The sequence below is a fragment of the Nilaparvata lugens genome, chromosome 1 (assembly GCF_014356525.2).
Source record: "Nilaparvata lugens isolate BPH chromosome 1, ASM1435652v1, whole genome shotgun sequence".
NCBI classification, from domain to species: domain Eukaryota; kingdom Metazoa; phylum Arthropoda; class Insecta; order Hemiptera; family Delphacidae; genus Nilaparvata; species Nilaparvata lugens.
The window spans coordinates 94,227,391-94,246,392 of NC_052504.1; the positions used below are offsets into that span (position 1 = coordinate 94,227,391).

The 19,002-nt window shown below is 33.7% G+C and overlaps 1 protein-coding gene across 1 annotated transcript in view; it reads right to left on the bottom strand.

The window, feature by feature from the left end:
• Positions 1-19,002, bottom strand: part of LOC111058783 (ABC transporter G family member 23) — a 97,042-nt gene that overhangs the window by 26,935 nt on the left and 51,105 nt on the right. Inside the window, 3 exon segments of the mRNA XM_039419461.1 lie at positions 3,497-3,555; positions 3,558-3,655; positions 6,593-6,760. Of these exon segments, the coding sequence (XP_039275395.1) occupies positions 3,497-3,555; positions 3,558-3,655; positions 6,593-6,760 (325 nt within the window).

Here is a 19,002-nt window from a genome sequence, read left to right on the forward strand (position 1 = left end):
ATTGGCTGAATTGGAAGCATGGACGTTGTTCATTAGAAATGCTGCCAGATTTAAGTGAATTTTACTATAGTGAGAGATCATAGTTGAACGACATTTGAGTGCGCTCTATGAACGCTTATTACATAAAAATTATAGAGAGATTCACTATTAACTGGCAGTATCAGTCAAATGGAAAGCATTGTTGTTGTTTTTTTTTGAATACAATGCTAATAATTTATTTTTCCTACAGTTACGTTGAAAAGTGGTCATTGCTGCACTGATTACAGAACGCAAAGAATCACTTTTCCGCTCTAGTGCGGGAAAATTTTTTTCTGCACTCCAGATTTGCAACATGACAACGGAAAATAGTTAGTAGGTTATATGGAGAACCAGTGCAGCAAAATCAAAATTAAGTTGGTAACTGTGACTGTGGGTCTAGCACGTTTTAAGAATATTGGAGCGCAGTGGATGACAGCAACAGCAACAGCAACCTCATTCAGCACACAGCCACCGCCCCCCCCCCTGCCACTCAAACACACATACTGCATTCTATTGCATTTATTAATTATAAAATTACACAGATATACATTTGATGCATTTCAGGCAATTTTACCCATAATTACCCACTTTTCATATTCAATGGTATCTGTAGGAAAAACATAATGTGAAATACGTGCGCAAAGTTCCTCTGCTGCACTCAACAAGCCATACCGTCCTCGCCTACGGCTCGGGCGTAAACGTTTCTTTCGGTGCAGCAAACTGTCACTTTGCGCACTAGTTGCACAAATAACTATTTTTTAAGGAAAAACGTATTATGGCACTATATAGTTGCTGGTTAGGTCTACAGTTACTATAATATATACAGTTACTATTTATAGATGAGTATACAGTTACTATTTATAGTAAATGTATAGTTGTATCTTTTCTTTAGGGCTACGGTACTTTTAATATGAATAAAAATATAAATCTCAGTACCCTTTTAAATTATTTTGTCACAACATGCTTCGTACATTGATGGCATATTCAAACATGTAGTTGGGTCTTGGGTCCGACAATAGTAGCGGCGATTCCGTTATTGCTATGATAATATATTTAAATTTTTATCCACAAGATTATGGTAATCTATTGAATTAGAATTTTAACAAAAGTATAATTTGTTGATTTAAGTGGAATTTTTAATATTTTTTGTAATTGTGAAGGAAGATTCCTTATTTAGATTATTTTTTGTTTGGATTTGTATTTTGGAATTAATTAATCTGATAAATTCAAAATTATTGTAGTACATACATTTTTCGGACTCAAAATAGTGTGTGAATAAAGTTATCATTCACATAACCTCTAGACTGTGTATTCAGACCTAAATGAAGGTGTAAAGCAGTTTTGGGCGAATGCCTGTTGTTTTTACCTGCATTGTATCTATTGTCTATGAATAAATGAATGAATATTGTTATTAACAATATTATGATGATTGTGAAGCTACATAAAAGATTGTTACTGGTTGAACACCTATCCAAGATTTGTTTGCATCAGGAAATTTTTAGAGATAAAGATTTGGTATGGCAGGGGACAGGGCAACAAGAGCAAGAATGATGGATAACACGAAAACCTTTCATACAGTTTATGATGTTTGATAATGGATCTCATGTCAAAAGAAATTGGAGAGGTGAAGGGTTACAGAATAAGTGATTTTATGTTTGTAAAAAATAAAATAAAAATGATTGCCAGATTGAAACATCCAGTTAGAGCATTAGAATAGGTATCTTCACGGTATGTGATTCATAAAATACCATCAAAGTACCCTTTTTTGAAAAGTTTTCAATATAAAAAAACAGATTGAAAACACGAAAAATGATAATTAATATTAAATATGTTTTAATTTTATAAATAAAAATAAGCAGCCCTGAATACTTACATTTCATGTGATTCTTGATTTTTAATTGGAATTTCTCCTTATAATATGCACTATGACATACTGTAGAATTTATTTTAATACAATATCCATTAAATTTTGTAGTAATGAATTATTACAAAATAGCAATTCAAATATAATAGTTCTAGTCGAATTGTTATGTATTTTTCCTGTATGGTGATAAATTTATATCTCTAAGAATATTGAAGAAAATGACTAATCCATTATCAAGCAACGCATGTACTGAGCTATCTTGAAGTCTCATGCATTAAGAAAGAGAAAAAAATTAACTTTTGGGTACCGTATATCGTGATAATTTATGCAATAATCCTGTATGGTGATAAATTTATATCTCTAAGAAAATTGAAGAAAATGACTAATCCATTATCAAGCAACGCATGTACTGAGCTATCATGAAGTCTCATGCATTAAGAAAGAGGAAAAATTACACTTTTGAGTGTATCGGGATAATTTATGCAATAGTCGCAATTAGGATCTTAGGATTTTTGTTTGAGCCATAGGACTAGCCATAGCCATTCTCTTAGGGTCGGTTTCCGAGCTCGGGATTTGGCTAAGTTCTAGACTTTAAACAGCTGGAGTAAGAAAATTGGCTTTCCAAAACGGGGCGTAGTCGTAGTCATTGTCAAAGTCACGTTCGAATTAAATTTCAAAAAACTAGAAAATTAAACACAAAATGAAATAAAGACAAAATGGTGTAAAGTTTCAGCTATTTTGAATTATTTAGAAATGTTCAATTTCGCCAAGGAAAAACGGTCCCAATTATAGAAATGATAAAATAAAAACTGCGACAATTGTTATAAAAACTGCGACTACGCCCCGTTTTGGAAAGCTAATTTTCTGACTCCAGCTGTTTAAAGTCTAGAACTTAGCTGAATCCCGAGCTCGGAAACCGGCCCTAAAACTCTCATAGGACTAGCCATAGGTCTACTATACCACTCGACAATCTTCAAGGGACTCCAAGTCTAGAGTCTAGAGGGATATTTAATCAAGAAATCATATTTTTCTAGAGCCTACTATGCTGGTACCCAGAAAAGTCTAGACTATGATAAAGAATATTAAATATAAATAAAAATAGAAATATAAGTACCCTTTTTAAAATTGAAGTGAGTGAATAATTTTAAATTTTTATTTATATTTAAGACTCTAAGTCTAGAGTCTAGAGGGATATTTAATCAATAATTTATACTTTTCTAGACCCTACCATAACGGTACCCAGAAAAGTCTAGACTATCATAAGAATATTCAATATAAATAAAAATAGAAATATAAGTACCCTTTTTAAAATTGAAATGAGTAAATAATTTTAAAAAGGGTACTCAGATTTCTATTTTTCCCTTTTTGTGTAGTTGAGAAGTTGATATTGTAGCAATTATTCATATTAAATAAAAATACTAACGAATCGTCAAAAAACAGAGATTTATTGAAAGACCGGTTTCGGTTGTTACACCAGTGTCAATAAATCTGTGGTTTTTGACGATTTCTTAGTATTTTTATTCAATATTTCTATTTTTGTTTATATTTAAGAGTAGCCCTGAAAGAAAAAAAAAAGAATATTCAATTTATCTATTATAAGGAATATTTTCCCACCTGAGGCATGTAACCTATTCTAGGGCCTGGTACTCCACTCCCTTTTGAGCCAGGTTTTCTCCCAGCACCCAGATCTCTCCGCTGTTCAACCGTCGACGTCCCACAATGCAGCTGAGTAGTGTAGTTTTACCGCAGCCGCTAGCTCCCAGCAGACCATAACTGTAATGAGAAAATAATGAGGCTGATGACGCTTTTCTTCAGGAGTGGAATGCATTTTATTTATTTATTTTTTGATACAATTACGAATCATATGAATATTGAAGTTGCTTTCCATGACGAAACACTATATAATAACTTTGTTGAAGTTCTGACACTGTGTTACTAGTAAATATTTGAGAAAAATCTTACTTTTTTGGAGTCTTGAGGAATGCATTTCACTCCTGAAGAGGAGCTTCATCAGCCTCTGGATGAAGCTCCTCTTCAGGAGTGAAATGCATTCCTCTAGACTCCAAAAAAGTAAGTGTTTTCTCAAATATTTACTAGTAACAAAGTGTCAGAACTTCAACAAAGTTATCATATGAATATGATCGGGATAGAACAACAGGCATAGCCCAAAACTATTCTGTTCCCAAATTTTGATAAATAATAAAATGTTCGAAAAAATAGGTTATGTTCTTACTGAGGAAAGTTAAAGTTCAAAGTTCTGTACAAAAATATATATGAGCTAAAATTTGTGAATTTAGATTCCTCCAAGAAAAGTAAATTAAAGTGAAAGTAAAGTAAAGTAAAAGTAAAGTAAAAACGCCAAGAAAAGTAAAAGTAAAGTAAATACGCCAAGAAAAGTAAGTGTTTTTTCAAACATTTACAAGTAACACAGTTTCCGAACTACAACAAAGAAAATTACAATTTAACCATGGCTCTCCTGAATCCCAAAGCAAGATTGATCATAGCTTGGAAACAGCATATTGCTCAGAAATATCTGATAATTTAAATTATATTTTTCAAATTAGTATTTTTCAGTTATCAGTGATGATTTAGTGGAATATTTCTATTTTATTTGGTTTTCAACTCATCTAAATATTTTAAATTCCCAGTCCATTCAAATTTTGGACTCAAAATTGGACACAACTTATGGAGTGATAAGCATAACCTATTTTTGGACAATTTCTACCAAATTTGGGAAAGGAACAGTTTTGGGCTTTAAGGCTGTGCAAAGGCTAAAAATAAACTTTTTACTCGTGATATTTTTCAAAGTTTTTCGATTTGTATATCATCAAGTTATAAAAATGAAAAAGTTTTCCGAAGAAAACATTTTTTTCCGATCATTATTCTTTGAGATATGAGCGACTGAAGTTTGAATTTTTAGTGGGACAGAACATTTCAAATTCGGTACGATATAAAACCATGAGATTTAGAGGATGGATTCTTCATGGTATTGTTGATCTAGTAAAACAAAAATTTTATGAAAATATCAATTTTTGGAAAAGTTATTCAATTAACCAAAAATAACCAAAATTAACTCAACTAAAAGTTATTTTTGGTTATTTCTAGTAAATTGACTATCTTAAAAATTGATATTTTCAGAAAATTTTTGTTTTACTAGATCAACAATACCATGAAGAATCTATCCTCTGAATTTCATGGATTTATCTCTTACCGAATTTAAAATGTTCTGTCCCAAAAATTTAAACTTTAGGCGCTCATATCTCAAAAAGTATAATGATCGGAAAAAAATGTTTTCCTGAGAAAACTTTTTCATTTTGATAGCTTGATGATATAAAAATCAAAAAACTTTGAAAAATATCACGAGTAGAAAGTTTATTCTTAGCCTTTGCACAGCCTTAATATTTTATGCTCAAAAATGATTTATTATGATGTTAGTATACAAGAATGGCGGAGAAATTCAATTATAATTCAATAAATCCAATTCCAGCCTGATGGATGATACTTAAAGCAATTATTGATAAGTATGCTAGGACCGAGAAATATAATTAGCTATTTATAATTCATAATGATGGTTCATAACCACCGGAATGTAACTAATTAGAATGTAATGACCAGTTTGTTGATTTTTTAAGAAAGATAAGTAGTTGTGACAATTCTCCTAAATAGTTTCAATCCAGGATCATAAATATCACACTTGTAGAAGATACTTCAACTTTACTCCAAGAGAATACTTCAAGATCAATAATTCAACTTTGAAATTACGGTAATACCAATACAGTTTTAAGCCGCGTTTAAACCAAATCCAAATCTGAATCCTTACAGATTCTATTAGATTGGAAGGAACTTGACAAACGCATATGATCATCATGTGTATGATAAGTTATGTCCAATCTAATAGAAGTGTGGGTAGATGACACAAGCTGATAAGTCATGATTTGTAAACTTTTCAGGAGAGCAATTTGAAAGTTTGGCATAGCTGCAAAAATTATCTATCATATTTTTTCATACCCATTTTACACTAATATAATCAGCTGATCTTTGACTATTTAAATATAAAATATCAAGGAATAAAACATTTATTTAAATTAACTATTGAGAATTTTTGCAAGTGATGTCAGAGATATCATGTTTTGCCATGTTTCAAATCACAATGTAACAGTATAGGAAATATCTTAAAAATCGATTATTAAGAAAATTGAATATATTTTTTAACAATTAATTGATATTATTTACAAGTATTGATCAAGTTAACCAAACTTGAACTGTTTGCAAAGTTGTATGGGTTATGTAGTTCTCAATATAGGTATTGATTTTCAGATTTTATAATAGCCTACCAGTACATACGCTTATCAAATTTTGCCATCTTTTGAAAATTGGATTATAATACAAACCGGTAGAAGAGTGTTGAGATATATGTACTTATCAATATTTGTCAACTTAGGGATTGGAAGAAAATGATCTATCAGGCTTGAGCAAGGCCTATATCTCAGCTATTTACAGAGATACAACATATTTAGTTATACCATCTTATAGATCTATTTTTTCTGAACACATCCATATGCATAACTCAATATGGTCAAAAATGTGACTTATCAACTTGTGTCATCTACCCACAGCTATAATGATTGAGTTATCAACATTTTGTTAACAACTTTGGTGTAAACGCAGCTTTCCAGTGTTTACAAGTTGGTGAGTTATTGATTGACTCACATGGTCCCCTTGGGCACGGTCATGTTCAGATTGTCAAGAATGACAGTGGTGCCATATCGTTTGCACGCTCGTCGCACGCAGACCGCATGCTGCCTGCGGCTCCACACGGTCGACTGCTGCGTCACCAGCTGCCGCTTGCGGTCTGGCAATGGTATCGATTCCCCCATGCTGCACAGACACAAATTCAACAGGAAATCAGTATACAGAATATTAATACAACAGCTGACGCATTTGGACATTTATTATTTATTTATTTATTTCATTGACAATTATTACAAATCATAATTATAATGAATATAATATGATTGGGCGAAGACAACAGGCATAGCCCAAAACTGTCTTCTCCCAAATTTTTACAAATAAAAGTTTCAAAAAAGAGTAAGGTTAAGATTTCACTTTCACTTCAAAAAGTCCAATTTCCACTTCAAAACTAATGACTAAACTAAAAATTTTGAATTTTGATATTTAAAACTGATAAAAAACAAAAATATTTCACTCGAATCCCTACAAATTGGAAAAAAATGTCAATATTGAAAATGAAGCAGCTTGAAGAATATTATATATGATTGCTTCAATCAATAAATTAATGAATGAAGAGGAAACCGCGCTGTTGAGATGGTTAAAATACACGCTGTTGAGGACAGTTAGTGCATATTACCCCCCCCCCCCCCACAACCACATGCCAAGATAGTTGAACAGACTTTGATGTGGGATGGACGTGTTTTCTGATGGCCCATTAAGTTTCAAGCGAACAATAAAATAACGATATTTCTGAGAGAATTAGAATAACTGAATTTTTAATCAGCAGCCATAATTTTCGCAAATATTTTCATCATTATGAAAATATCACTCTTTTGACTTTAGTTTTCCTTCATTTGCACATTCAAATTCATTTTATTCCTACTTACCCCTTATTTCCAAGTTCTTTGCTGGCAGTTATTATTATCATCATCACCCTTATCTTATCATTGATCTATATATATATAAAAGCGAAATGGCACTCACTCACTGATTGACTGACTGACTGACTGACTGACTGACTCACTCACTCACTCGCATAACTAAAAATCTACCGGACCAAAAACGTTCAAATTTTGTAGGTATGTTCACTTGGCCCTTTAGAGGCGCACTAAGAAATCTTTTGGCAATATTTTAACTCTAAGGGTTGTTTTTAAGGGTTTAAAGTTCGTCTTTTCGCATGTATATTCTTCTTCTCCCAATCTCTTAATTATAATTGAAATTTCCATATCATATGTTACTATAGAACTATAATCTAGATAGAGTACCTCTTCGAAACAGTTGTTAACTGGCAACTAAATTAATAATTTTGTCAGGTTGGCCTTAAGTTGAGTTGACTTTGTTAGGTTGGCACCAAATTGAAGATTTAAAAGCATTTATCGCGGAATAATTGATTGGGCACTGCTACTTCAATCCTGGGAATATTATATTACTAGCAGTCAGGCTCGCTTCGCTCGCCATATCCGTTTAGCCAGCCGTTTAGTCTGGACCCCCGACTGGATTGTCCTAACATATGATAAAAATGCCCTAATGAAAAATGCAGGCGAGCGAAGCGAGCCTGCTGATCTCATTCTTGGACGATCCAGTCAGGGGTCCAGGGGGCGGAGCTCCCTGGCTAGACGAATATGGCAAGCGAAGCGAGCCTGACGGCTAGTCATCTTTATGAGACTGCATGCTCTCTTATCATCTTTATTGATAACACCTCTCCTTCATCACTTCATATATTCATTTTCACCATCGACTCTATTAAGGTATGTTTTAGAAGTAGTTTTCTAATTTTTTTTTCTTTTCAAGCACCCATTAGTTTTAGTATCTTTTTTGTTTTGATTGAACTGTATACTGTACTTATTGTTGTGTTAAGGAAACATATTATTTGGGTCATTACCTGTTGTTTTGTATTGTGATATTGTGAATAAAAAAATGAATAAATAAATAAATAAAATTCATGAGGGTCAATGCACACTGTAGTGGAGAAGAGAGAGTGAAGCAGAAAAGTTAGATGAGTAGGTAGAGTGAAGCAGGGAAGGCATCGAAGCTGAAAATAGATTACAGAGTGGAGAAGGTAGTTGAAAATAAATGTCTCCGATTCTTTCCACCTTCTACGCTACCTTCGAAGCTCCACAATGTTCTGATACAATTGAATACAAGCATCATATCCAACACTCTCAGCTGAACCTTCTCTGATAGGTGAAGTAAAACAGTGGAAATAATATAATATGTAAGGAAAATTAGAGAATATAAGGAATAAAACCAGAAACCAAGGGACGACTATTTGTCTGATATCGAAGTAGTTACAAAACAGAAACATTAATTCTACCTAACATCAGAGAAAACTCCTATAATTGACTCTTTATAAAAACTCCTATAAAACTCCTATAACTCCTATATAATACTCCTATAAACTGCTATTATTAATTCTGTGCTAACATATATTGAGAGCTGGTTGATATATTAAGTTTTTGACTTTAATTGAAAAAACTTTTTCTTCTTTTTCTCCTCAATTTTTTTCTTCTTCCTCTTCTTCTTCTTCTTCATCTGCTAGTCAACACAGTAGATGCAAGTTTCTGCCGAATTTCATTCATTCCGCCCAGCCTGATATTATGTTGCACCACATGAAACCTGTTCCATGGAATGCTGCGATGATATAAACTTCAGATCGACAAGGTATTCAAGTTAGAAATGGATGTCTTTCAGGAGAGCAGAGCAAATAACAGATGACCTCAAGTTTTTTTTTCAATTTTGTGAACTGTTTCCAAAACCGTAGGCCTACTGTTACTCTGTTACCGTATCAGCACAGCGAAACGAAATAGTTATTTGTGCAACTAGTGCGCAAAGTGACAGTTTGCTGCACCGAAAGAAACGTTTACGCACGAGCCATAGGCGAGTGCGGAGTAATGGTTTCTTGAGTGCAGCAAACGAACTTTGCGCACGTATTTCACATTAAATTTTTCCTACAGTTACCATTGAATATGAAAAGTGGGTAATTATGGGTAAAATTCACTGAAACCCATCAAATGTTTTTCTGTGTAATTTTATTATTAATAAAAACCTTAATTTATTTAAAATTGAATAATAATAATTGAATTATAATGGTTAGTAATTCAATTGAAAACTTATGTGACTGCTTGAAGGGGGTTTATGTTATGTAAGCATTGTAATGACTATAATGAAGGCACATAATGGCAAGGCAACGCTGTTCTCCACTGCCATTATATCGTGGGTCTCACTATGAGTGTTACCAACTTAATTTTGATTTTGCTGCACTGGTGCTCCATATAACCTACTAACTATTTTGCATTGTCATGCTGCAAATCTGGAGTACGCAAAGTACTCACTTTGCGCACTAGTGCGGAAAAGTGATTCTTTGCGGCCTGCAATCAGTGCAGAAATGGTCACTTTTCAAGGTATCTGTAGGAAAACTATATTTTCGTTCATCTCTGGTATCATTGTGCTTGATGTATGTGTGAAATGAACTATTTAATACTGAGATTCACTTATGCAGTCATCTTTGGTAGAATGAGAAGTGTTCGTGAAGGCTAGGCACACACCAGTTAGTCAAGACAAGACAAGACAAGACAGGATCAGACACGTTCAGTCACAATACTTCACATAGTTGCTCATGAAGACATGTCTATTTGCAATGACTAATCAGTGTGAGTTGCGTCATAAGCAACAATGTGAAGTATTGTGACTGAACGTGTCTGATCATGTCTTGTCTTGTCTTGACTAACTGGTGTGCGCCTAGCCCAACTCATATTTATAAGGATTATCTAAATTTTGAAGTGATCTATAAATTCTCACATGCGAATATCAACTCTTCAAATGACAAATACGATAAATCCATCACTCTAATAAATAATTGATTGAGAAAAAAGGCAAACTGAATTTATTGAATCACATCAAGTATATGACTTTATTGGCATTGGCAGGAGTTGAAAACTTTGATAAACAACTTTCATTACTCTGATCTGGTAACGAAAAAGCTGAGAATGGAATATCGCCAATAATTAATCCTCCTAATTCAAAATTTCCATAGTGAGTTCCACGTTATAATGACAGTGCTTGGTTGGCAATGGTATTGCTATCCTTGTCTATCATTCAATAAAGCGTATAGCGCTTTCTCTTTCTCGCTTTGCTCTGTTGCCAGTTCGTCTTTCAAAAATGAAGAATTAATAATTATTAATTAACAGAATATTTCATCTTAATCATGAAAATTCATTATAGAATTATTTGGAAATATAATTTCTTGATTAATAAAATATAATTGATTATTTGAAATGAGAATGAACAGTTAATATCACTTCAATAAACCTGTATCAGCTATCGTCTATAGAAGGCATTGACAAGACGAGGATCGGCAACGTTGATCTCCTATCTTACTCTACTGTCATTATAACGTGAACCTTACTATAGCTCATATATTTTCAGACGAAAATTGGACTTGAACTTTCAACAGTAAAAATATAACCTTTTATTGGTCACGTTATCAAAATTTGAGAGTAGAATAGTTCTGGGCTAAGCCTGCTGTTCTATCCCGATCATATTTATATGACATGTAAAATTATAGTATTCACAAATAAATAAAAAAAAATCTTTTTGATCATCTGATGTCATTTCTCTTGTAGAGTGGGCGTGATCAAGGGAGAAATGAGCGAAGCTAATAGGAGAAAATCAGCGGTTCATTAAGAGGGAGGGGCTTCGCTTGTCTTAGGCCAATGGCAGACAACGTTCACCCTGATAGGTCACGGCTTCCACCAATTGCAGTGCTGGGCCATCAGTATGAATACTGCTGCTCTTTACTTTAGATCTAGTTCACCAGAGATTTATAATGGTATAACAACCGAAACTGGTATCTCGATTTTTAGTAAATCTGTGGTACGACAATATTGGTTGCACACATTGGCGTAGATTGCTGTTTTACATTGGGAGGGACGCAATGGGGGTTCTGGGGGGTGCCCCCCAGCAAAGGTTTTTTTTTAAAATAGCTTATTAAAATGGTGTTGGTTTAAAATGGCATATTTTACTTCAAAACGGTTTTAAATCCTCTTATTCGGCAGTGGTAAATTAATGGGTAAGTAAATAAAATTCCGAGTTAATAGTTTCAAGTTTTACTGAATAAAAATTATTTACAAAAAACCTGCATAGTAAAACAGCATTAGTTGTATTGTTTGTTTTGATTACCTGCCATAGTTTGAATCTTCAATAAATTTTTCTGGGGGACACAGCATATACCATAAAATATTGGGTGGGACGCGTCCCCCCAGGTTTTACGCCCATGATTGCACAACAGCCGGTTAAAATAAAACCGTGATTAATTCCACGAGAACCAATCAGAAAGGCATTTTTAAAAAAAGGCTTCTCTGATTGGTTTTACGCCCATGGTTGCACAACAGCCGGTTAAAATAAAACCGTGATTAATTCCACGAGAACCAATCAGAAAAGGCGTTTTTTAAAAAAAGGCTTCTCTGATTGGTTCTCGTGGAATTAATCACGCGTAAAATTTAATCGATTGTTGTGCAACCGGCACCTTGTCTTTTCATTGGAAAGGGAAATACATCTTCCATGACTCATCTGATGTGTCATGCCGAACACTGACTTACGGTAATGAGACTATAATGATGGCTCTTCGGAGAGAACAAGGACCTTGATGGAAATTACACCTTATTGGTCAAATATTATGAAAAAGGTATTTCTTAGAAACTCCAGTAGAGTCAAAGCTTCTATCAGTCAACAGTTACAACGAACTAAAAAAACACATTCATTCATGGAGAGTAACATACTAATGTTTGTTGTTTTCCTGTTTAGTTTTTCGTCATTCCGATTTGTTCAAATTTTGTTTTCTTTCTTCTCATGACATGAAATTTGAATTTTAATAATGAATTGAACTCTGTCCTTTGATAACAAGAAGCACGTCTATACAATCATCTAACAATCTTAATGAGTCAATCTTGAGATGACATCATTAGCGAGAGAAATGTGACAACGATAATAATTCGATTAATTACAAAATTTACCTCACAAATTCAATAGCGAATTGGTAATAAAACACTTTATTGTCTGAAAATATCACGAATTCATTAAAAAGTTAAAAACATGTTTCAACAATACTATATCATTATATAAGGATATTATTTATTAAGGATAAATATCACTATATCTCACCAAAAACAGTATCTGAAGTTGAAACAAATTATTTGAATAACTTGGGCTGACAAATAATTTTTGAATAGTAGCAGTCATCGAGATTGTTTGATGACCTCCGGAGAAATTTGGAGTCTAGGGGTGGTGATTGGAGAGTGATTGGCGCAGGATCGTGATAGATGGAAATCTCTCGTAAAATCTACACCGCAAGTAGAAGAGGCTTCGATTAAGTAAGTAAGCAGTCATCGAATAGGTGTAAAAGATACAATCAATCTGCTAGGATGTGCAGATCAATTGATAAAAAATGCAATGAGATAGAAGTAGAGAGTAATAAAAGTGTAGGGGTTATTGAGGATTCATTTGTTGAAGTGATTGATAAGCCAACTCTACACCGCAAGTAGAAGAGGCTTCGATTAAGTAAGTAAGCAGTCATCAAATGGATGTAAAAGATACAATCAATCTGCTAGGATGTGCAGATCAATTGATAAAAAATGCAATGAGATAGAAGTAGAGAGTAATAAAAGTGTAGGGGTTATTGAGGATGCATTTGTTGGAGTGATTGATAAGCCAAACAGAGTAGGCACTGAACTGTGGGTGTTTGAATGCAGTGTATACAGAATTATTAATTGATAATTAACTTGATTCAGTTTCTTTTATTTTATGAAAGATTTAACAATTTCAGCTAGAGTTTACCCTGTTTTCAACCAACATTTGCAGTAGCAGAAGTTTTCGGGATGTTTTACAGCATTCAATTGGGATTTTCGTTTATAATAATCATTATTAAAACAAATTGGTAGTCTCAATCCAAGATTAAAGATATTTATAATTTTCATAATTGATGCTATGTGATTTCGTTGGGATAAAGAATACAGAATAGAGAAGAAGAGACTTGATTTCAAGTAGAAAGAATTTTTAAATTAGTAGTAGCATAGAGAAACAATAGCATAAACTTGAATAGTTTATTTCATACACTTACGCTATTGTTTCTCTATGGTATAGGTACTCTCGTATGATTATAACTGTTGAAATTAGTACAACAATTCATGAAACGAACTTTGGTAATCCAACAATAGTCGCCTTATCTGAGTTCACCTGTTGATTCACAACCTTTTGGCCGATCACGTTCAAGTTTAAGGATTGTTTGTAGACGCTGGCCTCTAGAGAGAGAGAGGTGATTTTCTAGCAGAAAACCGTGAGACCTATTACGTTCAATTGCGCTTGAGATAAGCGTACACGTTCATTAGTTATTATTTTGACTTTGACCATGAAAATTACTGTTGTGGAATCACGTCTAGAAAACAAAACAGAGTAATCTTGATGCAGACGTAAAACAATTAACAATTCTTTGAAATCAATAGAATATTTTGTTAAGATCTTCAGGATACACAATAAACCAATAATCCAAAATAAATAGGAATTTAATGAATTGAATTCAAATATGAGCCTAATGAATTTGATTAAATCCTATTATATTAAGCGAGCAATTTCTGTATTATTTATATATCTGGTTATTTTCATATCTGGTGATTTATGTTTAACGGTCTCGAAAACGGCTCTAACGATTTTCACGAAATTTGGAACATAGTAGGTTCATGATATAAAGATTCGATTGCACTAGGTCTCATCCTTGAGAAAACTCGCTGAATGACATTAAAATGATAATTCATCCTTGGCTGAAACAGCTGTGGATAGTAAAAAAGTGAGTATGTGGAAAAATCAAAATATCGCATCCCCGAAATTCATAAGATGACGTAGCTGTGAAATATAAACACGATCATTTTAGAGAATTTATTTTTTTTTATTTTTTTATTTATTAGAACAGTCACAAACACGATATTTGGAAAGAGAAACAATTGCCCAAAACTTCTTCAATTCCTTGATTTTGGCACATAAATAGTCCAAAGTGAATTGTGTTCTGTCACAGCCTACTAAGTAGATAGAGGTTCATGGCTCTGTTTATCAATAAATAAAAATAACGAGCGATGCTCGGTGCCACGATATTCACAATTAAACTAGTAGTTCTGTGAACAGTAGACCTCACGCAGTATTCTCATCCACAAGTACCCGATTGAAACTACAGACCTTATGGAAATACAGCAATAGACTGGCTTCTCCACACATCTGTGTAATCACTTGTCAGCTGATTTATGATGAATAATTCTATAGTCTGATTTTTACTCTAATATTGGCGTATGAAGGAGGCTCCTTTTTTCCTTTTATATTATCCTTGAAATGCAAAATTTCCAAAAACCTGTATATACGTCGACGCGCAATTAAAAAGGAACATACCTTCAAATTTCATGAAAATCTATTACCGCGTTTCGCCGTAAATGCGCAACTATAAACATATAACATTTAAACATTAAGAGAAATGCCAAACCGTCGACTTGAATCTTAGACCTCACTTCGCTCGGTCAATAAAAAAGGAGGAATAAGTTGTTATTTGCAAAGAGAATAAAGGATTGTGTAGACTTGATATCTTGCAGAATCAGGAGAGTATGAGGATCACAAGATTTAAAATCAAATAAGAGCTTTTCCTTAGTAGGATACGGTTTTCATTATCACAAGTCTACTGCTCAAATAATTGAAGAAAGCAATACTTCCATTATTCCATGACTAAAATAAACATGTCGTTTTCTCAGTTCTCTTTTCGAATACACTACTTATTATTCAAAATTTTCTATGAGAACTATTAGTTTCTCCGTGATTAGAGTACTCTAAAACCACGGTAATATTAAACGGAACAATATCATCCGGATATCCGCTGGCCTTTATGGAAATAGCTAAGGCAAATGATTCCAAGTGACGCTCAATCCCATATTTCATGAAGTTCAGTGATAAACCGACCTTGGTTTACTCGGCCTAATTGGAGAGAATGAAGCTTGGACACTGAATCTTAACCACAGACTCAGTTAAAGTCATCAACAGAGCTGGGTAATGAGCTAGTAAAATACCATCTACGGCGGTTATGTTTTTAATGATATCCGTGACAACACCTTGGCTATTGAGAGTTTTAATCCTCAATAACCTTGAGATCTCTGAGACTTATGTCACATTGAACAGCAAGAAAAGCACAAACATGAAGAATTGAGACAAGTACATCACATGAAAGCTTAGCGCACTTGAAAACTTTTCAAATTAACAAGATCAAAACAAAGTCAATTCTTGTTTGAAAAATAATTCAACGTTTCCAATTCAAAAATACAGTATTGGAATTTTTTCGTGGATCGAAAATATTTCAATTTTACAAAACTGTTGTGTGCTCATCTCTCTCTCTCTCTCTCTCTCTATATATATATATATATATATATATATATATATATATATATATATATATATATATAAAAGCGAAATGGCACTCACTGACTGACTGACTGACTGACTCAATCACTCACTCACTCACTTACTCACTCACTCGCATAACTAAAAATCTACCGGACCAAAAACGTTCAAATTTGATAGGTATGTTCAGTTGGCCCTTTAGAGGCGCACTAAGAAATCTTTTGGCAATATTTTAACTCTAAGGGTTGTTTTTAAGGGTTTAAAGTTCGTCTTTTAGCATGTATATTCTTCTTCTCCCAATCTCTTAATTATAATTGAAATTTCCATATCATATGTTACTACAGAACTATAATCTAGATAGAGTACCTCTTCGAAACAGTTGTTAACTGGCAACTAAATTAATAATTTTGTCAGATTGGCATTAAGTTGAGTTGACTTTGTTAGGTTGGCACCAAGTTGAAGATTTAAACGCATTTATCGCGGAAAAATTGATTGGGCACTGCTACTTCAATCCTGGGAATATTATATTACTAGCCGTCAGGCTCACTTCGCTCGCCATATCCGTTTAGCCAGACGTTTAGTCTGGACCCCCGACTGGATTGTTCTAACATATGATAAAAATGCTCAAATGAAAAATGCAGGCGAGCGAAGCGAGCCTGCTGACCTCATTCTTGGACAATCCAGTCGGGGGTCCAGGGGGCGGAGCCCCCTGGCTAGACGGATATGGCGAAGCGAGCCTGACGGCTAGTGGTGAATAAATGCAATTATAAATGGCAAATCTTGATATAGAGAAGCCCCAATATGAAACGAATTTTCTTGTTTTAAAGTATTTATTCTGAAACTTCTTCGAACATACTCATATACTGTACATTGGACTTATTGTGAACGTAGCTGGTGTTGAAATTACTTTGCAACGACGGATATTTCTCTTGTCCCCTTAGAAGTTGCAGCGAGATAAGTTTTTTATTTATTCATTTATTAGGTTAGCACAAACAATACAATGATAGGAATAGAAAAAACAGGCTATTGCCCAAAACTTTTCAATTTCCTAATTTAGTTTCAAATTGTCCAATTACTATACATAGGTTATGTCCATTTCAATTTTCTACACCAAATCACAATCTGAGAATATGGATTAGAATAAAACAATCAATTTTAAATTCGGATAGATTGATAGTAAAACTTTTGTAAAAACCTGAAACAAACTTTAAGTTCACAAAATAAAGAATAAAACCACTTGAATTTTGAGCTCAAAAATATCACGTTCACCTTAGCTACATAATGCTGAAGAAATATGAACTTATGTCTGAGTACTTATGAACTCATGTCTGAGTGTACTTGATTTTGAGAATAAGAAAGACTATATCATTCTAGGGCCCGGTTCTCGGGACACTCTTTAAATCTAATGGACCTTCATATCGATATTGAATCTAAAGGAATCTAACTTATATCCAATTCACATTGAATCTATATATTCAATGGTCCATCAGATTTAATAAGAGTTCCTGTGTCCCAGCTCTTGAAAATCAAGCATTAGAAAAGCCAAATTACGCTATGTACGTCATGAAACACATTATTCAAGAAGTACGAATAATATTATACTCAAATAGGAAAAGGAAAAATGCAAACAAAAGTATGGCCACTGAAGTCATTCTATTAGTTGAAGCTACTAGTTTGAGTAGTTCGAATGGAAGTTACTATATACTACAAGAGAAAATATGTGAAGAAAACTATGACCACAGAAGCTAAATTGATCATTAGACCAAAAGCTATCATTGCAGCTTTCTAGTTCTACTGCTACCTAACAGCATAGACAAAACATTTGCAAATACAGTACTCATACTTAAGATATCATACATTATTCATCGTTTAGCAAAAAATCTGCAAGATACAATGCAAATTTATTGTATTCTGCCACTTGGCTGAATCATTACAGTCTAGTGTGCAATACAGGATAGACAAAAGGACAAACCACTGGCAAATACTAGTAGTTCTGTGAACAGTAGACCTCACGTAGTATTCTCATCATCCACAAGTACCTGATTGAAACTAAAGATCTTATGGAAATACAGCAATAGACTGGCTTCTCCACAAATCTGTGTAATCACTTGTCAGCTGATTTATGCTGAATAATTCTATAGTCTGATCTTTACTCTAATATTGGCGTATGAAGGAGGCTCCTTTTTCCTTTTATATTATCCTTGAAATGCAAAAACCATTTCCAAAAACCTCGTATATACGTCGACGCACATCTTGAAAAGGAACATATGTCAAATTTCATGGAAATCTATTACCGCGTTTCGCCGTAAATGCGCAACATATAAACATTTAAACAGTAAGAGAAATGCCAAACCGTCGACTTGAATCTTAGACCTCACCTCGCTCGGTCAATTATTCTATCATTACATTCTATAAACATGATATCTCTGTTTGGCTTGAAAATGCGCAATACCAGCACGAAACGGACGTCGCCACATCAAAGAATGTGGGTGGTTTTTCACTTAAAAGTTTTATTAAATACGATAGTAATAATAATAGTCTGTGAGGCTCAAAATACATTCAGATTATAGCCAAAAATCTGCGATAGTACAATAGTACTTTAGCCTTGATACGGAACTGATAGTAATTTTCGGATGGCCTCTGGAGGTCGCCAAAACATTCAGCCTGGAAAGTTCACATACTCGTTACGCTGAAAGGAGCAGCAGCTGTAGCAGTGAGATTCACTCAATACTGTCAGTATAGGTTGAATGTAAAGCGTTAAAGTTCATTAGTTATAAGGAATGCACGAACAGTTTGGACTGAAATCGGTGTTCGAAAAACGATTTGAAGTTTGCCTGCAGCTGGTCTCGATTTCGAAGCATGTCGAGGTGAGGAACTTACCGACTAAGTTTTGCGCCTGATCTCTCCAAACCAGTGGAAGTACGTAGACTGGAAGGCTTCTCAGACGTGATTCCAGTTAGTAAACCAAT